At 32.5% G+C, this 23,085-nt stretch overlaps 1 protein-coding gene across 2 annotated transcripts; it reads right to left on the bottom strand.

The window, feature by feature from the left end:
- Nucleotides 1–1,476: 1,476 nt before the first annotated feature.
- LOC116775161 (putative divalent cation/proton antiporter TMEM165) lies at nt 1,477–22,855 on the bottom strand. Of its 2 annotated transcripts, XM_061524610.1 has the most exons (5): nt 22,545–22,855; nt 22,358–22,469; nt 6,132–6,485; nt 3,938–4,211; nt 1,477–2,936 (listed from the first exon to the last, which is right to left on the bottom strand). In XM_061524610.1, exons 2-5 carry the CDS (start codon nt 22,460–22,462, stop codon nt 2,866–2,868), a joined length of 804 nt encoding a protein of 267 aa, XP_061380594.1. In that variant the 5' UTR covers nt 22,463–22,469; nt 22,545–22,855; the 3' UTR covers nt 1,477–2,865. The 2 variants fall into 2 exon arrangements, with proteins under 2 accessions (XP_061380594.1, XP_032523885.2); XM_032667994.2 differs by lacking the exons at nt 22,358–22,469; nt 22,545–22,855 and adding an exon at nt 14,044–14,378.
- Nucleotides 22,856–23,085: the final 230 nt, after the last annotated feature.

Genomic DNA, 23,085 nt, shown 5'->3' with positions numbered 1-23,085 from the left:
CAAAAAGGACTTGATACCACTTATAGCTAGATGATGGCTAACAAAACAAGATTTTGACTTACAAGTTGAATACCGACCCGGTGACCATATGAGGCACGTTGATGCCCTCAGCCTAAATCCAGTAGAATCGGTTTCGGTGCTGCGTATTGATGAAGCAGAGTGGCTTTAACCATTGCAAGCACAAGATTTTGGTATTCCAAGAATAATTTAACATATCTATGAAGGTCGCACTAATCCCGCTTAATTAATAACTAAAAAATTATTGTTTTATATTTGTATCTAAAATCTTTACATGCAGATATTTTACAAAAGCATCTCTTAGTTCGACTAAATCCGATCATGAAGTAAAAAGTGATGATTTAAATTCTAATTGACTTAATGGATAGTTGAACCATGATTAATTGTAATAATATATTTACATAGACTAATATCGTTTTGTTGCTGTGTGACACAACTGATAGATCTGTGTGCATTTTACGAAAGTTCTACAGGCAAAATATTATCAATCATGTCGCTGTGTGATACGGTAGATATCTGGGAGAATCTATTTAAGTCGATATTTTATTAAAAGTGCTACTATAGGGAAAGTTAATATGGAGGATCTAGCCCTAAAATAATTTACTTAAAACATATGTACTGGAGTTATGTTTTATATTTTTCAGATGTCAGTAGCTTCGGGTGAGCGGAGGTGAGTATCAAAAGAACCGCGAGGGGGCGCGGCAGATATATGATGTCGGTGTTACTAGTGGCGCCATCTGTGCCGTACTAATTATAATATATACTATTATACTTCGATTCACTTCTATGACTGATCATAGACAGAGACGAAACCTCTCAGCATTCCATGGATTCACCGTGCGGGTGACCGGTCCATCGCGTTGCCGGGAGAGGAACTTCAACAGTGCGTGGGACTTGCGACCCAGGTGTAGATTTAAGGGGCCCCTAACTAACTGTCCAAGCTCCTCTCTCTACCTAACCAAATATGAAACGAATCTGCTAGGGCTGCCTTCGACGTACGTTCCAAGAATGAACTGATGCTAGTTCTTGGCTGGCCTAAGTCTTTTAGCAGGTTGTAGAAGATTTGGCTGTTATACCTCTCCAATAATAATGCTGAACCGTTGTAATTTTGTACTGGCAACATTTAAGTGTCAACCTTTATATGAAGACTATAAATACTGCCTTCAGCCATTTTGTCAGACAAGTAACGCTGAACATTAAAAATCAAGACTGAAACTGTACCTCCAACGACGTATTTCGAATTTCTGAGAAAAAATATTTTAAAACATTAACAAATAATACAAAATCGGTAAAACTGAAAATTGGAATGGAATATACTTGCGAGTAAAAAACCTTCAATTATAGTATCGTTGTACATATATGTTTAATTCGTTATAATTATTTTGTTTCGTTGTAATATGAAAAAATATATATTTTTTTACAGAAACAGGAACAACGAAAAAATAAAACTCCAACAAGAAGGTTTTAATCATTTTTTTTCATAAAATAATACTTTTTACAATTCAACAGCTAAGCACTATACCGAGCGATCTCATTATTATTTGTACTTAAATTTACACAACTTACAAACAGACATACTTACATAAATACATATATCACTGCAACAAATGGTAAGAATAGTTTTATTTTATCTAGTGACAGAAACTTAGTAAGCGTTCCAGTGAACAAATAGGTTTTTCTTATTATTGTATAAATAATAAAACATTTTGATAATATACTGACAGTTTCAATGTATTTTCGACAAAAACACTCGCACAAACACAATAATCATTTGAAAAAAATAATGTTTAATAATATTCTAATCTCGATTTCCAATAAAAAAAAAAGTAAAAATCAAATTATTCAAATTCAGGCAAATTTTATTAAAATAGAAAAAAAAATATTTATATGATGTCCATTTGTGCGTTCGTCTTTATTTTTTATTAATATCTTTTAACTTATAACATCGAGAAAGGCACGTCGCGGACAAACATCTTCTAAATTTATATACATATACATAACAAAATGTTACATACATCAAATGAACTCTACATTTACTAGCAGAACTATGGTTTTAAACATTACACTAAAGCATATTTTTTTTTAATAATTTACTAAATGTAATTTCTAAATCTTCAACTATGTATAGTATTAACTTAATAAAAAAAAAATTCAAAAGCTGACAAATTCAATGACACCTGTCAATGTCACTTTCACTAATCTGTCAATGTCGAATTCACTGACATCCGTCAATGTCGCTGTCAAAGTTCTTTATTTCACATTAAAATACGCAGAAACCCCATTTCAACAGAATCACAGACGGTTAAATTAAAAAAAAAAAACACAAATTACGTCTTAAACAATTAAAACTACATCAGCTGATATTAGACTACTTAATGTAATGAAAATTTACGGGTCATTTCTTCGGATTTTTTGATCATATAGAAACTATTTTCTTACGTCTCCATACTAGATACTTTCGTTGAATATATATATCGGAACTAGACACATTATTTCAATGACATCTCTTCATAATTTTTTTTTTAATAGTGTATACAAAAAAAGGTGAGATTACATTCTGTTTTATTTTTAATCTGTATCATTCCAAATAAATCCTTACAACATACTGAAGGCATTATCGGTTAATAATTGACGGTAACCAAATTATTATCACCATTCTTAACAGATGAGATTTGAGAGACGGGTTTTTTTTTTTTAAATAAAATCAAATCTGTTAAAAATAGTTTTTATTAAATGCATTAGGTTTGGCTGTACATGGAAGGTCGTAGAAAAGTTAACCGAAAAATATATATCTATATACAATATATATATACATATATGTTAATATTGTCGCTTATATAATAATCCTCATTCGCCGGGACCCATGATGAGGGCTCCGACTGCGAAGAACAGGAACACTAGACCACCAATTATTGTAACTGGAAAAAAAAATTAAAAAAAAAATACATTTATAGTTTTACCTAAAAAATATAATAATAATATTTAAATTAAGATATACCATTATATATAATAATGTATTTATTCTGACAAATCCATTCAAAATGCTCTATAGCTATTTATAAAACGAAAATTCCTTTCAGATCTCTTCTGAGCGTCGAGCTAATATTTGCATTTGTCATTTTATGACAAAGGTATGGAACAAAGGATTACATATTATGTATGTGAATAAAATTTACTCTTTAAGACAACAGTGTTGAAACTCTGCTTATATTATTTACCCTTTGTTTCGAATATTTTGATTTACGTAATTAATAATAACGGATGGTTAGAATCATAAGTGTCATGTGGGTAATCCACTGCGTAGACACATATGCTAGTGTCGCCACAGCAATGAGTATTGTTTGGTATAAATAGAGGGGGGGGGGATGAGTAAAAAACAGTATCACTCGAGCCGTTGCAGCGATCGGACCTCTTGGAAGTAAGGGATTCTAATGCCTCCGCCACACTACTCGCGGAGTTCCTCGGCAAAGTACTCGAGACACTTTGGCAACAGTCCGAAGTGCGACACTACACACTCGTTCATCTTTGCGATGAGCTCATTCGCTATAAGGCGCCGACAGTCTGTGCAACCTCGGGCCCTTTGACTCGGTACCAAAAACCGACAACAAATGGAAGTCACCCGAGGCGAGGTAAAGTTTGACGAGTTAAGTCTAAGTGCATCTCTACACTATCCTATTCGTCTAACTTCGTTCAACTCCGCGAGTAGTGTAGAGGAGGCATAAAAGGATGACGACAGTCGAAAAGAAGGGCATAGGTGACGTCAGTTATGCTGACGTCACTCTTTATAAATACGACGAATAGGTACTAAATCCGATATATACATATATATTATATGTTATGGGCTAGTCAGTGTGATCAATATTTCAAATTGCGACTACAATATCGTTGGTAACATCATCGGGTCACGCTCATCACTCACCAGTCCTCACGGATATCTTCTGTGCGACCATTCTTCCACCTATGACCGCCAGTCCTGTACACAGAGCGTGTCCCAGAGATCCCCCCACCACGACCCCCACCGCATCCTCTCTGGACGCCAGCACCACAGTCGCCAGCTGCGACCTGTCCCCCCACTCGGCTAGGAACGTCAAACTGGCAGCTTGTAGAAGAATCTTCAATATAGCATTCCTCCTCTTCCTCCTGTTCTCAGCTTGACCCTGCTCCAACATATCTACAGTTTCTTCTTTATCCTCCTAGAATATGAAATTTCAATTTATTCGTCTCTCTGGTTACGTTATGTTTGTATGTTATGCTATATCTTAGAAACGGTACTAAGTAAAGCCATGTCTTTTTTAATAATCTACATGCTAAGCACATACATTGAAAATGAACAAATCATACATAATACAATAAAATGACAATAATGAACTGAATTAAAACGAAACGTGATGTTTTTATATATTTAATGAAAAAGAAACATACTTTTTTACTTTATGCAGGTACGGCTTACGCTTATACTATGAAAACTTCGAATTTCTATGCAGGAATGAAGTACATTATACTTCACAGCCAAATGAAGTACATTGCACTTCAATTAACTAAAATGCAATCCATAGAACAACAGAAGCGCATAACAGTAAACAACACAGCTTCAGTTTGACGGAATATGTATATAGATTTATAATATTATTGTCAAACGATGAGTTTACTTCGTATTATCAAATGCTGAATTCCTTTACAATAATATAAAAGCTATGGCTGTAGGTGATGTGATCTGTGCATGACCTAATACGAACAAAAATTATAAATACGCTAAGCTAAAAGTAACCAAAAAGAAAAGAACTAATGTGTCATTCGTACTGCCAGGCATAATGACGAAAGATCACCCTCAACGATTCGGATTTTGCCGAGGGGCCCGCTTTGGGCTCCCCGGCCGCCACGGGGGGCCCGGAGGCCTCTAATTCGGGACTACGAGAGGGCCCCGGGCTTTGGGACCTCTCTGAAGCCGTCCCATCTTCGGGCGAACGCTCTTTTTGGGGGGCCTGTGTACATTACGTCATCAATCCAATATAACTCCCCTGTATGTATTTCTCGTGTCCGACAAACTAATATAATGTAGCAGGCAATATTAAAAAACACTATGCAATCTCAACCTAGTGTTCAGACATTAAAAAGGAATTCAACATTTGTTGATCTTTACTACAATTATATAATCTTGGCTCTTGCCTTGATTGATTGATTGATTGATATTGTTTAGTTTTTTTTTATTCAAATAAAGCTAACATTGGTAATAATTCCTAATAACGATAAGACTTCCTAATTTCAATTTTTTACGGAAAATAGGGCTCTACAAATAACCGTCTTTGCAGACTCATAAAAAAAAATCCAGTATTAATGGGCAGAGGAATAAAAATTACATAGTATTTTATGTAAAAACCTTTAAAATATATATTTTTTTAAGGTTAAAGAAACTATCCTCTTTCATAATTTATGTCGGGTAGAAAATTATCTGTGAAGGTAAAATGTAAATAGCTATAATCTAGTTACCTTCAGACTGTAATTATAAGAGTAATCCCTAATTATTATTCGTCTTTATATTATAGTTTGAGACGATCTAAAAATTTAATAATTCAAATACTAAATTAATTAATAACTATAAAAAGATAAGACAATATAACTATTCATATGATGATATGTCTAAAACAACGACTATACTCGACAATGTCCCTTCTGAATGAAGCATTATATTTTTGATAATATTATCAATTAACTGATTTTATTATAAATATTTTACTATCTTAATTGTTATCATAGAAAATATAACCGAAACTCAAATTTCGAATGTTTAAGATAATAATGTAACCATGTATATAAGTTCTTATTAAAAATAGCTTTGAATTTTATAAATATATATGTTATCATATCATACTAATGGATTGTATCTACTATCAGATATAAAACGTATAAAATTATCAGTATCGATGTTCTGACTCCCGGTCCGCGAAGATTAAGACACTGATAGGGTTATTTGACTGATAGAGCCGTAAGATTGATCAGGGATCAGATTATACACATATTGTATATCTGATGCCTGACTAAAGGTATAATATACATATATGTATATGTATTATACATACATGACTCCGCTATTGCGATTTTAACAAATGAATTACCTGATCCTCTCTCCTCTTCAACTCGCTCTGGACCTCATCCAACTCCTCCTGTCCTTCGTTCGGATCCATTTTCCATCCATCCCTCAACATCTTCAAACCGAATATAGCGAACAGGGCAGCGCTTATGTAATGTGTATATATCCTGGGTATCACGGTCGCTATCCAGCCGAATGCAGCCGATAGCACTGTCATGAAGACCAGAGCTGATATCGCTCCAGCGAACACTATCACCCTCGGATGCTTCATAGCCATGATGGCTGCTATGAAGAAGGTCTTATCTCCCAGCTCCGACACGATCACAACCGACAGAGCTGCCAAGAAACCCTGCCAGAAGCTGCCTTTCGTTGCTGCCGCCTAAGAAGAGAAAAAAAAGAACATCATAAACCAGAATAGTACATTCAAATCAATCTTTTTTTTTACAATAACACGGAATTCCAATCAAAATCTGTCCATCAGATTATAACTTGGACATACAACAAAAAAAAGATTTCTATTAATAAAAGATAATTTAATATATGATTTGACTGTGTTTGTTGTGTTTGTAAAATATTAAACCCATTTGAGTGTCAAATAAATTCTTATTATTTTCTACTGCTTATGAAACGGAGTTAATCAATTTATTAAGAGATGTGTAAAATTAAATTTGACTACGAGTTGATTAAGTTTTCAACGAGCTTTAAGGCTTTAATGAAATGACGCAACTGTCATCTGTTTTCAGCATTTTATAAAGTTATTACCCTTATGTTACAAGTGGCGCCATCCAAGCCGTACTAATTATAATCAATATCAATCAATACATATTATAAAACAAAGTCCCTCGCCGCGTCTGTCTGTTTGTTCGCGATAAACGGAAAAACTACTGCACCGATTATCAAACAGTTATCACCACTTGATAGCGTGATTCTCGAGGAAGGTTTTAGTATGTAATTTGTTAAGATTTTGTATTTACTTGTGTGTACATTAACGATATTTGTTGAAGATGTCGGGAAACATGAGTCGTCTGACAGCTTTTAATGAAAACGCAGCCTTAAGTCTTTGAGATATTACAAAATAATATATGGTGGAATTGTGTGTCTTATATAGGTCTACAGAAAAGTCCGCGGTGGCATTTTCTATACCTTAAGGATAACATACTATATACATTTTACAACTTTTAAAAATTGGCATTCCTGAAGCGTTTATTGGAAAGCTATTTACATAAAAACGGTACGGTCTTAGCAAAATAAATTACTTAGTTTTCAAGCCTGTATCAGTCTCTGTAAATGACTTTTTAAATCATTTGAGTCGGGCGTACCATATTAAAGGCATCATAATATAATTCTCAAAATTAAATAGGCTATTTAATATTTTTTTTGTAAAGAGAAGTCGGGGCTGGTAGCTAGTAATTCATAAAATTATTTTTATTACTTATTATAACTAATTATACTAATAATACACAACCGTTGTAATTTTGTAATGGCAACATTTGAGTGTCAACCTGTGTATGAAGACTATAAATACTGCCTTCAGCCATTTTGTCAGACATAACTGGGAGTAACGCTGAACATTAAAAATCAAGACTGAAACTGTACCTCCAAGACTCAACGCTAATAAGAAAATTCCCGCCAAGATATAGTCTTGGCCTTGTTTTTAAGACAAAGCCTACAATTTTCCTGCTTAATAATAACTCGTTACAAACAGAAGGACGCTGGGTATAGTAATATCAGTGAAAAATAAAAACCATTACATTTACGAAACATTAAATATTTTATTCCGAAATAATTTATACGTTATATTATTCAAATAATTCATCTATGTACATATAACAAAACAAAACAAAAAAAAACCATTAAATTCCTAAAAATATAAGACCAGCAACCGTCCGTGATCACTGACAGACGAGACAAGAATACATGAGTCACGTGACAATACCGTCGCCGGCATTTTAATTCAGTGTGACGAGTCATCGTCACTAACTTATAAATAATATTTTATCATATTAAATTGTTGATTATCAGGGAAGAATAATCTATAGCTGATGTTTCATTGATAACAGTTGTTACACACACACACACACACACACACACACACACACACATACACATACACACACATACATATATATATATATAATTACTGTTTACATTTCAAACAGAGCGTTTACCTTCGAGACTGTATCCAAGCGAAATATGGCATACATTCAACTGATAACTTTTTAATTACTCTGTCATATAAAAGTATTTTGTGAGTAAACGCAAATTGACACACTTAAAATGAAAAAATTCTTTAGTTTTTGAAAATTTATAAATAAAAATAATTTTAAAAGGTTTTAACAACAAATTAAATTAAATTTCTCGTAATAAAAGCTTGACACCACTAAATAAGTTACATCCCTATACAATAAGTTTCTTTATAGATTTAATTTTAGCTGAAACAAATAATTTTTCAGACTAACTACCTCTGTACCCGTTAATTCATATCATATGCAAATATTCAGAGATTAGATGAAAAAGAAAAAAGAAAAGATACAACGCTCCATTTAATGAATGCGCATGCAAATAACGACTGTGTTTGATAACGTTATATGTGGTGTAAAAAAAAACCGTATATATATAATAACCGTAAAAATAACCTTATAAACCTTACATATATCTTAAACACAAAGAAGGCCTAACTATAAAGAGATTGCTTAGTCCGAGTTTGCATGCAAACTAATTACCGGTCAATAATTTAGAAACAATAGGAGATTAGCTCATCTAATATATAAGGAAAATTAGTATATAAGGGAAATTAGTATATAAGGAAAATAAGTATATAAGGGAAATTAGTATATAAGGGAAATTAGTATATAAGGGAAATTGGTATATAAGGGAAATTTGTATATAAGGAAAATTGGTATATAAGGAAAATTGGTATATAAGGAAAATTAGTACATAAGGAAAATTGGTATATAAGGAAAATTAGTATATAAGGAAAATTAGTATATAAGGGAAATAGGTATATAAGGGAAATAGGTATATAAGGGAAATTTGTATATAAGGGAAATTAGTATATAAGAAAAATTAGTATATAAGGGAAATTAGTATATAAGGGAAATTAGTATATAAGGAAAATTGGTATATAAGGAAAATTGGTATATAAGGGAAATTGGTATATAAGGGAAATTTGTATATAAGGGAAATTTGTATATAAGGGAAATTGGTATATAAGGAAAATTAGTATATAAGGAAAATTAGTATATAAGGGAAATAGGTATATAAGGGAAATAGGTATATAAGGGAAATTTGTATATAAGGGAAATTGGTATATAAGGGAAATTGGTATATAAGGAAAATTAGTATATAAGGGAAATTGGTATATAAGGAAAATTGGTATATAAGGGGAATTGGTATATAAGGGAATTTAGTATATAAGGGGAATTGGTATATAAGGGAAATTGGTATATAAGGGAATTTAGTATATAAGGGAAATTGGTATATAAGGAAAATTGGTATATAAGGGAAATTGGTATATAAGGGAAATTAGTATATAAGGAAAATTAGTACATAAGGAAAATTGGTATATAAGGGAAATTGGTATATAAGGAAAATTAGTATATAAGGGAAATTAGTATATAAGGAAAATTGGTATATAAGGAAAATTAGTATATAAGGGAAATTAGTATATAAGGAAAATTGGTATATAAGGAAAATTGGTATATAAGGGAAATTGGTATATAAGGGGATTTAGTATATAAGGGGAATTGGTATATAAGGGAAATTAGTATATAAGGGAATGTAGTATATAAGGGAAATTGGTATATAAGGGAAATTGGTATATAAGGGAAATTGGTATAAAGGCTGGCTTAAGCTCTATACCTTATTTTATTATAATTTTCATCATCTTAGTACTAGTATTTCTCACAACGCAGCTTAAAGAACCAGTTTTTGTCAAAATATAAATATTATAAATATAAAAAAACCTTTGCCAAAATACAAAAAAAAAATGTGATAAAAATGTCGCTGCGTCAGTAAAAAAAAATCCTTACAGGCTCACCGAACCAAAGTTGTATTTTATGAGATTAGCCAAGCGACATCAAAGGTAGATACTCACATTAGCATACCTATGTATGACTAAGACTATTTCTAAATTGATATTTACAAGTCAAGGTATATCCCCGAACATGTACTCTGTCATACAACCTAGGAAAAAAATTCTTTTAGAATTAATTTTAAATGAGGTAAGATCGTTGACATTTACGTAACAATACTACAGCTGCCTATATTAATTATTACCCGGTAGTTCCCGGCATTTAAGGCCCCAATCTAGAGAAAAAATCCCAGTTAGCTGATATATATATTGTTAAGGTTTTGCTATGAAGATGTGAAAGTCGACTTCGATGTCGTGCTCACTAAAAAGGTTACCAAAAAAAAACAGGTCTTTTTGCAAATATTTCGAAATCTATTGTTCGGGGGTGAATAGAAATAATTTAAAAAATTGTTCCTCGTAAAATTATCTTTTGCAGTGCTTCTGTAAAATTTACTATTTACGGATTAAAGCGCTGACAAAGCGCTGTGAACGCTGTGAAAAACTAGCATATTATATTCTATACCATAAACAAAAGGGTAAACTCTATTGCTTTTTATTCATATTTGTTGTAAGTGTCTTGTTAACTTTTATCTCATATTAGAACGTTTCGGTAAAGATATACGTATCTTCTTATAGAGATTTAGGTTTTTAGTAAAATCTACTAGATCTCATTCAAATGAGCTTTACTGGCAGATGTTAAGAATTTCATTGTAACGACACCCGCCCCTTATATCTGCTACTGCCCATGAACAGAATTTAGTATAATTGAAAATTATTTGAAATAGTTTTCGTAACCTTTGATAAATATACGGTGCTCCAAAATCAGAACATACAATAGATAATCACAGATACACAGCTTTGCTAAACTAACAAGACAAAGTGCTGATGTAAAATTTACTTTATTACCACCAATTTCATCAGAAGCTCAACAACATATTTCTCGAGTGGATCCTGGCTAGGAAGAGACGATCCAGAACAGTGGGAGTTTGGAGTTACATAATAATATACAGCCAAAAACGATTTTATGGATAACCTATCGAACACAATATTTAGTAATTTTGGTTGCAAGGTAGATACAAAAAAGTTTGATTGAGATGTTCAAAACTTTGTGGACATTGCCGTTTCCAGTCATGCTTAAACGCGGAATCAGCACATGATTGAAAATGAGGAAGACATAGATTTAAAGCAAGAATTAAATCCTATCGATATTTTGTCAGCAGCCAATAGTGATAGTAAAACTGAAAAACGCGACAATGAATGAAAAACAATGATTTATACGCCACAAATTATTTTGTTATAGTTTTCATAATTTAGACAACATTTTTTTTACTCTAAAATAAAAAAAATCTTTCAGAAAAAACGCGCCTCGCATCCTAACACGAAGGTGGTGAGGAAACGAGTGCATCGTCATAATATAGTCGCTTTCTGAGCGGATTTTTACGGAAACTAAAAAAAAACATGTTAAATTAATATGGCAACACAAATAATTGTTACTATATTGTTGGCAGTGATAAGTTTTTTTTTTTGTATGGTTGGGTATTGTTCTCTCGCTCTCATGTACCTACAAATCTATGTAACTTGCATTTTTTAAATAAATTACAACTAAACACTAATTAAAAAACAGTTTTCATTCATTAACTTGCACAAGTCATTTTTTTGTAGACAATTTTATAAGGGACATTTTTTATTCGCGAAATATTTGCAAAATTTTCGTGATTTTCGTGACCTTTTGAACTTTGTAACTTTTTTAGCGGACACCATATTGATATCCATTTTTCACATTTTCATGAAAACATCGCAATATATCAAGGGGTATTAGACACCACTGACGGACGGTGAAGGAAAACATCGTGAGGAAACCTGGTCTTATAATTTCAAATTATAAGATTGAAATCGCCAACCCGTCTTGAGCAAGCGTGGTGATTAATGCTCTAACCTTCTCTATGTGAGAAGAGGCCTTTGCTCAGCAGTGGGCTCCGATAGGCTGATGATGATGATGATGATACCCCTTGTATACAAAATTTTAGCTGACTGAGATTTTTTTCCCGGATAAAAATTTTAATTGAGACTATATGGAAAAAGTAAATTTTAAATGACGATACTTAATAAATTTAAACTTAGTCGACGGACAGGTTTTACTAAATATCAAAGCAACTAAACAGTAAATTTATTATTAACCTAAAATTGGAATCGAATATCATGTAACGTTAAATTTCATTTTAAATCATACTCAATATTTTTGTCAAAATATTTAAACCATTATATAATATATTATTTTTCCTTGTCTCGTATTAAATTATTTATAAAAAAAAAATTTCAACGTCAGAACCAAAATAGACGCACTCATTTTCACAGACTTGACCTTCGCCAAAACTTTAATACAGATTTAGATAAACACGCGGTCGCATATACAAAAATCGGTGTATATCTATAAAAAATACGTATAGATAGAATTTTATCGATACTGTGATTCACTAGACGCTTTTTAATCGATAAGCGAGGATGAATATATTTCTTACACTTTAAATAATTTCCCGCATCTCCGTGAGACCTTGAGAATATTAAAATTAGTATTTGTGCCATCTGTTGCAGTTTTCCTTGAAATGAATTAATTGGAAGACATTTGTTCATGACCGACTCCAGATAAAGAGGTGTTCGTACGTATCTTTTGCGTGTTAAGTTTTTAAAATTCAAATATTTAAACATGATAAGTGTCTTATTTTTAATATACTTGTAGAATTTATTGTATTTTTTTTTTTTTTTGGTATGACATCTTTGAGCAAGATAATTTTCTGGCATTAACGCTTGAACGAAATTTATCTTAAGTATACCAGTTTTATTCGTGCTAAGTTTCTTAGCAAAAAGTTTACATTTTAAATCTTTGTTAATACGCCCAGTTACTATCATCTAAGAACGAGTTTTATGCAAATAGTAGTATTCATACAGGTATAGAACCTAATAAAATAAAAAGCAATTACATAGTAGGAAGAATGCAATGGACAATTGATAAGAAATGGTATTGCCAAAAAAAAACATCAATGCCAATTAAACTGTTTTGACAGCTATATTTTTTTATGAAACCAGGCAAGGGTCTTCTCACGTATGCCAAGTAAAAGAGAAACAAATATTCGAGACCAAATTGACCACTCTCTCTACACATAGGTGTCATTAAGAAAGGTCGTTAAAAGTCAACCTTATCACGTCCTTGGACAAATGAGTAACAAAAACCGTACAATATAAAACATAAGTATATTATCGTTAGCAACACAGACTACCATTTTTTTTTTTATGTCTCGCAAAAAGTAATCGTCAGAATTATATTTACTTATTATTTTTTATCTATGCCTAGTTATGTAATTTGGCAGAATATCCTCATACATTTTTCCGGCATCCCGATGACGTAGTTTACTTTTAGGTTTGCGTCAATGCTTTATATTTTTGGGTTCGGCGTTTTGATGGATCATACAGACGCCAAGGTTAATGGGGATAATGTTGATTGAAGATACTTTTCTGTCATAAAAATTTATAAAAAAATACGACTCCTTCAGAAATAAATAGCATTTACAATGAGGAGATACATTGGCGCAAAGAAATATGTTTTCATACATGCATTTTGAAACATACCTAACAAGGTAACAAACAAAAGAAATGAAAAATTCAGAAAAACTTTAAACAAAAATACAAATTTAAATATACATATATATTTAATTAGAGAATCGAAAGAATTTTTATAACATCCACATAGCTATGCATTTAACTGTCACCAGACAATAATATATTATGTTTTAAGACAGTGCACATCGTTCATAATCTGTACATTAATATATAAACAAAAGACTCGCACAATTGAATTATTATAACGAACCTTCATAACAACACTCATAAGCCATCCACGAAAATCTTCCGTCTCACTGGACACCGTCGTAACATCACCCACAGTTGAATCGTACAAAACTGTAGTACTATCATAATATACGCTATCATAATCACTACTATAGGACGAAAAATCCGTTGTAAAATCGGTCATATTCATTTTCGTTGTTCAAAAATTTATACAATTTCCAAAGCCGATGTCACACTGACACAACACATCATATAAGAACGATAAAATATGTCAGCATCAGATAATAATACATTTTCACTCGGAACGATAACGGGCGACCAATCGCTTATGCTAACGCGAACCGACTAAGTTTATAATATAACTGTTATTCAACGCGACTTTGCCCGTTCTTTATGATAGTATATACGTACATATATTTACATTGTGAATAACGAGGACTAATTGTAGGCTCCGTATAGTTAACAACCTGACGTACAAACACAATAAATGTAAAATATTAAACTATTAGAAATATAAGTAGAGTATTGTCCCGTTCAATGATAATGCCATCCTTGACTGACATACGCTGTTTATATTATATTATGATGAATAAATAACTGTATGTACAAAATACTAGACCTAATCTTCATGCGACTTTAAAAAAGTAACTATATTAATGTTCCCAGTCGTCGGTGATTTAGTGCACGAGGAAAATTCACAGACAATTAAACAGCAAACCTTCGTAGATGTAGGTTGTATGCGATGTGAGTAGGTTCAGATGATGTAAGCGAATAAACAGATCTCCAACAAAAGAAAAATTAACGCTACATTATAGTTTTATTAGAAATTAAATTAATTTAATTATTACTCGCATTTAGATTAGATTAAGGAATGAGATTTAATGAAAACGAATAATATGCACCTAACAAAATTTTTACCGATCAGTAACGCCATCTATCGTCTTCTACCTAACTTCATACTAAATATACGATTTTTAGGTATTACTAACAGGGAAAGTGTGGCATATTTTCTTATTCGGTTACTTGAGCTACATTATTTGTAAAACTAGATGGAAATTTATTCAGTATTCGCAAAAACAACGAGCAATGTAAGAGAAACCCTTAATAAACGCTGTTTATTTATTTATTTATTCTAATAGCATGCAATGTCATGCAAGCATGACATAAATTAATAATGGATATTATTATTTTTTTTTGTTAACATTTTTTCTATATTTTATAATAACAAAAAACTATTATAGATTACACGAATAAAAAAAACTTAAACAAAATGTATGCAAACGAACGGGGAAGTCCTAGTCTGTTGTCAGATATAAATAAATATAATAAAACTAATCCGATATCATCACCGCGAGAGTTGGTGATGATGTAGCTCAGACATGACAGTGATACACCAGCTATAATTTTAACCCGGATTTAAACATGGCTAACGAAAATACAGGACGTAGCAGTTTCATTTTCTATTTACACGTCATAGACAATAGATGGCGCTACCAGTTGGCCACCACACCTGTTTTTAAACAGACACCAGTCATTTCTCTCTAAAACTAATTCCGAAATTCAAACGGACGACGTAGCGGGCGAGAGCCAGTCATATATGACTGTATCGGCCTCCTTACATGTCTCTAAAATCGCTTGTTATCTGCCAGTCACAAGTGGAAAGTCGTATAACGTGAAAAACACTATCGACACTTCTAGATACATACAGCAATACAAAGAAATTATTAACCGACTTTAAAATAAGAGCATCTATTTATGTTTAATTTTTTTCATTTCAACCATGAAAATCCTATTCTCTACCACAATTCTACCATCATGGTGTAATTCACGTGAACTGAGGTCATTACACTGTCAAATCTTGACAGAACTCAATTGTTATTAACATGTAATAATGTAAATGAAACAAAAATGATTTCTCGTATAAAACCCGAAATATTCTTATATTGAAGATAAAAAAAAACATCTTAATAAACAAACAATATCAATTAACTATAAAAACGAGTATAAAAAAACATACCTTACCATAAATCGGACCATTCCTGTATACTGTATACAATTAAAAGTTGCAACATAGAATTAACAATAAAAAAAAATATAAGGAAAAATACGTAAGCTAAAATTTAAACCGACAATATAGATTTACTGATTTAATCCAATCATTTTTAAACTTTTACGATATTTTCTATACACAACTGCTATATACACTAAGAGACCACTTTGTGCACAGATTAAGAAAAATCATATATTAATTAATATACTAGTCCGGCATTAAAGCTAAGTTCAGTTAAAATTTTATTTAATTTTTTAGTCCTAGTGGTGAAACAAACTCAACGCGATATAACGTAGTATATTGAAACCGGTAAGATTTAAAGAAAATTTTAAATCTTTTAATATGTATAATAAAAATTAATCTATACATATAAGAGACAGTTGTATTAGTTACAGTATTTATGACTCATGACCGGCTGTAGGGATGTGGTTGAAAATTGGTGAGGAGCTTAGAACTAGGAGACGGACATAGGATATTTAATTCTGTTCGATCGAAAAAGAAAAAACTTAATAAATTCCACTATCTGATTATTTATGTCCTCTAGGGCGGAATAGAGTACGCCCGGTCAGTTATACATATATTAATAATTCTGTAATTAACGCGGACGAAGTCGCTGGCAAAAACTAGTATACAAGAATTATGATTGCAAATAAGTATGTATATTTTAAACACACAACAATTAAAAAAACTTCCATAGATATTTTTTGTATATCCGCATATTTGTACACTTATATATATAATTACATATATATTAAATACTAGCTATTAGCAACAATTTCCTTTAAATGGTCAAAACTCTAAAAGTAATATTTTTATTTCAATGCCTCAACTTTTTCATGCATCTATTGCATGTCGCAATATCGTTAGTAAGGGAGTAGGAGTAAAAGTGAAAGGCTCTTGACAGAGCTGCAAATGACATTACTTCGTAGCACGACTCATATTTACACTCGGTTATTGGTGTGAAAGAGTTATTAAACAAATATTTATCACATTTTTGAGTGTCTATTTTATTAATATTTTGTTTCTTAAGTATTTGTGATATAATGCATAGGATTTAAATTAAAACGTAAATTAAGGCAGTCGCCTCATATTGATTCTCGTTTTGTGAGTGTAAAGTGTTGATAAAAAAAAAACTCTGTCTTATTTACCAAATCGAATAATACTGAAAAAATTTCAAGTAAATGCCTTACATTCAGATAATTATCTTATTTCTGTATTTTTGAAATCAAACAATTCTTGTGTTTGTATTTTATTCTATTTCGGGTTCCATTACTTTGAAAGTATTCTAAATTTGAAAAAAAAAACTTCAGGCACGAAACGTGATATTTTTTTTTTATATTAAAATTAAAAAAAAAAACAATACAAAACAGTTTCAAACACGCAAAAAATAATGTTTAAAAAGTTTGAAGGAGATTTAAAATAAAATGCATAGTGACGTCTGGTATCCGTAGATAAGATCAGAGGAGATGAAGATATCAGTAAATCAATCAATATTCTTTACGTGTTTGGATTTCCCAGACCTGTTTATTTATAACGCCTCCCGCTAAATAATATCCCAAACTAAAAGTGCTTTAACCATTATCGCATAATTACTGTGATCTTATCAATAAATAATCGAAACATCAGCTGGTTTTTATCAAAATTTTATATAAAATACAATCAATTATACCTTTTATGATCGGATCTCACTAATCATCGACTTTTAATTTATCTTATTAATAAAAAACTTTGCTAAATAGTCAACCATGGACATAATGTAAAAACCGCTTGTATTTTTTTCAGTAATCAATGAAATATATATATATATATATATATATAATTATGGACAACGCCATCTATGGAGACATTTTTGAAACTAAAACAAAAACGCGTACATCCCAGACTATGCAAATTCTATGTAAAGTAAGTAAGTAATCTAGTTTATGTAACTGTAAATTGGAATATATAATGAAATAAAATATCTGTAGCGTTCGTTTTGTAGCTATTAATTTACATATTAAATATTAAAATAATATAGATATACATATAACATCTTTATTAATGTATAAGTTACTCCTATATAAATTAAATAATAAGTGTGGTTCAGATTGGCACATTGTCTCTATTATTTAAATCGAAGTTTATACCATAAATGACAATTATAGATTTAAATTTAACTTTTAAGTGGAATTTTTAAAACGTCAACTTATGACACGACAGCTCAGTGGCAAAGCGATTGGTACGCTATACCCAGAAACCTCAGGTTCAAATCCGGGTATGGGTTTTAACAATACATTATGATTCAAATATAGAGTCCAAATTAAAAATTATATTGGTCATTGAATAAAAAAAAATTTTAGTAAATTAATATATGTCGGTAGAAATGAAAAACAAATAAAACCTTTCATAAAGAGACAAAAGACAATACATTCATGGGTCCAGCAACATTTTGACATGTCGTAAAATTACACACAGTGATATATATAAGATTATATATATATATATATATATATACATATATATATATATATAATCTTATTTAATATATTAATTATGTGTTATATGAGAACCGTTCCGAGGTTGGGCAAGACTAATATAGAATTCTTGAAAAATGTTTTATTATTTAAATAGATCTATAAAGTTACAGACATGCATACATATATACATATATTAGTCTATAAAAACCAGTACTTCCCCGTCAAGGAAAACCGCAATGAAATTTAACATTGTGTGCAAATTTGAAAAAAAAACATATCTATTGTGTCTTATATATGAACAAAAATAAAAAATCATCCAGTGAAAATATATTCACGAAGGAAAAATCGTTTAAACTTCTGTCACCCTTTATTTTGATTTCTCATTTGGTTTATTAACAATGAGTCGTTAAACTTTAATTATGATTAAAGTTAATCTAACGTCGGCAGGTAGTAACGTATATGCTGTTCTTAAAAAAAAAAATCTCAACCATCCTAAGAAATTTTACTTTTAGAGTTAAAGATTATTGGGCAGCTTCATTTTCAAATATGAATATCAAACTCGAAACTGTCCGTGTCGAGTCAATGAAAACGCTTGGTAAGGATACCGACAAATATGATGTCTGTTTAGTTGTAAATAAAGTTAATACACTGTCTATATAGCGAAGAAAAACGAGTTGTTCTCGTTTCTAACAAACGACATATTGTCTGGGAAGCGTTTATTCGGAACGTGTGAATTTAATTACGTATAAAGAATACGAAAAATATATAATTTAAAGATGAATTAAGTTTTCTAACGACATTTTAATATTAAATACTCTTTCACAACTCAATGTGATGACAATGTTAAAAAATAAACCGAACGAAAGATCAATTGTTCTTTAGTAACCGAACGTATCTAAGTAAGCCTCGCTACAGTAAAAACATTTCAATATTATTAGTCATTTCAAACAAAAGATAAACACTACATATTCATTTTAACGAGTGCTTTGAAAATATTATGTCCTCATAAAATACAAAATATACACACACATATATATATATATATATATATATATATATATATATATATGTGTGTGTGTGTATATGTGTAAACAGAATTTTAAACTAGGAAAATATTTATTTAAAATTTAAAACTTATGCATACATATATATATTTTTTATATGAGGATGTCCCTTATAGCAATATATGAGATTTGAAAAGCCATTATATTATGTAGCAGTAATAATTTTAAATGTGGTCGCATAACAAAATGACAAAAAAAGCAATTTGCAGCTGTATAACTAACTGCGCTCTGTGATTACGTGTGGTGACAGCAGTTTACCAATGGCAAACATAATGTTGTCAAATCTTAAATAAAAAATTAAATCGTTTAAATTCACAAAATTCATTCAGATAAGGCGGCCCTAGCAGGTTCGTTTCAAATTTGGTTAGGCAGAGAGAGGAGCTTGGACGGTGGAGGTGGGCGTTTAACGCGCGTTAGATAACCCTTGAACCAGTCCGAGGGACTGTTGAAGCTCCTCTCCCACCGACGCGATGGACCCGGCACCCGCACGGTGAAGCCATGGAGTGCTCAGAAAACATGCATCAGGGAGCGGGTTCGAAATCTGGAAAGTGCCAATGTGATTTTTCCGAGTGCTATGTACATTGCAAGAGTGTTTTTTTTAAGGATAAAATTATTATATGACCCTTCTCGTCATTAATGAGGCAGGAGGGAGTCAAATCTGACAAGGAATCCCTACTGACTAAAACCCCCCGTACCTTCTCAATCTCCGAGCCAGGCTGCGGCATATCATTGCGTTTGCACCGACCCTGGCTTGACATCGGCTCTAGCGCCCCATCTATGTTGGGATGATGGCATTCAGTATGCTACGCACCGTACGCTCGGGTCTGGTTCTGATCGGGCGACGAGCTTTCCTTACTCGCCGCCCGCAGACCCGCCCTTACCGTGTGGCCACAGCCAAGAGGGGCGCGGGGCGCAGTGAGACGAGAGTCGCGGCATCGGGATGATTTGCGGTGGTGTGTCACAACTACAACGCGCGGTAGAAACAAAGTTATTTGTTTTGGTCGCGCGATGCCTGAACATATCCACCGATGCCGCCGCGCGCGCCGCTCTGAGCTGTGGCCGCCTCAATACTCCCTAGAACATTTGTATCACTCGCACTCCGCGCAGCCCGTCGCCGCCGCGTGCGGTTCGTGTCTCCTGTGCCGCAGGTCGCGCCGCGGTCCGCGTCGCCGGTAGCTGGGGCGTACTTCATATGTTGTCTACCATTTGTTTTTGCCGCTCACCGCTTACCGCGTCGCAAACCGCGCCGCAATCCACGCCGCTTGTGGCTGTGGCCACACCGTTAGGGTGGCTGGAGAGCAACTGGCGATCACCAACGCCTGGAGCGTCTCCTGCTGCTTAGGCGTGAGGAGAATCGATCCCCCACGCGCTCTGCAATCCTCCTTAGCTTGCATGACAGCATCGCAGAAGGAGGAGACGACTTCATAGTACCTCTCGCTCCGCACCATGACCAGGTCTAAGGCCGGGCGCGAGAGGTCGCCGCCGTCGACCGCTACCCTGAGAACACGGCGGTGCTCAGCCCAAACTTGTCACACCGCCACCCTATGCTCAAACGTGTCCTCTGGTTGTTCGTCGCAATGACGACACCGACGACGCGTTTCCTCCTTCTGAATCCGAAACAAGTAACTCCCGAAACTTCCGTGTCCGGTCAGCACCTGCGTCAGGCGGTAGGTGAAGACGCCGTTTCGTCTCACCAGCCACTCCTCGTAGAGGGGTCTTACCGCTGCGATAGCAACGAGGAAAATCGTTTTATCGTTAGGAACCATGACTTATAATTTCAAACTACAAGTTTGAAATCGCCAACCCGCCTTGAGCCAGCGTGATGATTAATGCTCTAACCTTCTCCCAGTGAGAAGAGGCCTTTGCTCAGCGGTGGGCAGCGACAGGCTGATGATGATAATATATAATTTAATGATTGGCAATCTTTACACAATACAGTTAAAAAATGATCTCAAAAGTCACTAAAAAATTATTTTAACCTTCCCTGTAAAGCTGCATCTAGTGCAGATACGAGGTTTTATGCAACACTGGTCACATAAATCAGCTCTATCCCGACGATATATGACAAGTGTAGCGGATAAAATATATCACTTATTCATGTCATTTGATCCATTAAATACATTAGTACTGTAAATGGACCGTATTGATTTTTTTTTATTAATCAATTAACATATAAATATAATAATAATAAAAATCTTTAGGATTTCAGCTTACGACTCATCGAGTCTTGACATTATACCTTCTACAGGTGCAATTAATTTGAAAGCAATGATTTTTTTTATTGTTTGGTAAATTGTATACAGAAGATTGTTCTAATATACATAATTCTCTTTTATGTATAAGTTTCTGTATTTAGGAGAAATTTAGGCTATATCAAGTAATAGTCCCATTTGACTATCTTTCTACCACTTAAAACTCCACCGACCAGACAAATATTGTTCAGATGAGTATTATAAAGGCAAGATTTGAAAAAACGACTGGACATACAAATCTTATGTGACACAGATATGTTAATTTTAAAAAACAAACGAGTAGAATTTCAATAGTATGTATTAAGCCTTAGCAGTAATTAGTTTTTATCTCATATAATAATGTTTAAATATACTGTAAATAAGGTTACATATTCAAATCACACAAATTAAGTGTGACCGATTGGATGGCACTCATTGTATTTATGATAACGACGTTATAGTCATGTAGATTAAGATTAAGATAATTATTGCAATAATTATCTTTTGATTAAGTATCAAAGAAATTTTTACTTACATCTGTCGTTGGTGAGGGCGACGGTGGATGAATCTGTCCACTTGAGACAGTCCATGTCGCCAAATACACTACCAGAGCAAGCAAAAAAGTCCTTAATCGCAGCATTTTCACACTGAAAAATTAAGTTTGCGTGTATATATATAGCGGATATAGTTTTTTTAATTGATACTATGATAGCGATTGTTACCGTTAAAGGAGATCAGCTTTTATTACGATATAATTACTAAATATTTATTTAATATGATCGGATCCGTTTCTAATGTCCACGTTAAACGTCACTTGTCCAGTGAACGTGATATTTGCCAACCCATCGAAGGCCAAAATCTCACTGAAAAAACTGTAATACAAAACTGTACTAAGCCAATTAATTATGTCGATGTTTAAATTAGAGATAATTGGCCGTTTTAAATATAGCTTTTTATTATAAATCACATTTTTAATTCTATACTGAATTCAGAATTGACAATGTTCAAAACTGTCACTGTTTTTCGACCTTTCTTTTGTTGACAGTTTTTTTTTTAACAGTTGTTAACCAAAATCGTAATCTTAACTGCCATGAAAATATATTTAAAAATTTGTACAAAAATTAATGTTAAATTATTTTAGAACTATTAATCAAATACGTAATTTACAAAATATATATATATATTTATTAAAAAAAAATAAAATGTAGTGAAATGTTAGTTAAAAAAGGTTAAAATATCGTAAAATACAAAATCTATTTTAAA

Source organism: Danaus plexippus, chromosome 25 (genome assembly GCF_018135715.1).
Source record: "Danaus plexippus chromosome 25, MEX_DaPlex, whole genome shotgun sequence".
Classification (NCBI taxonomy): domain Eukaryota; kingdom Metazoa; phylum Arthropoda; class Insecta; order Lepidoptera; family Nymphalidae; genus Danaus; species Danaus plexippus.
Note: the sequence above shows the minus strand (reverse complement) of the source record. Positions and strands in the feature narration are given on the sequence as shown.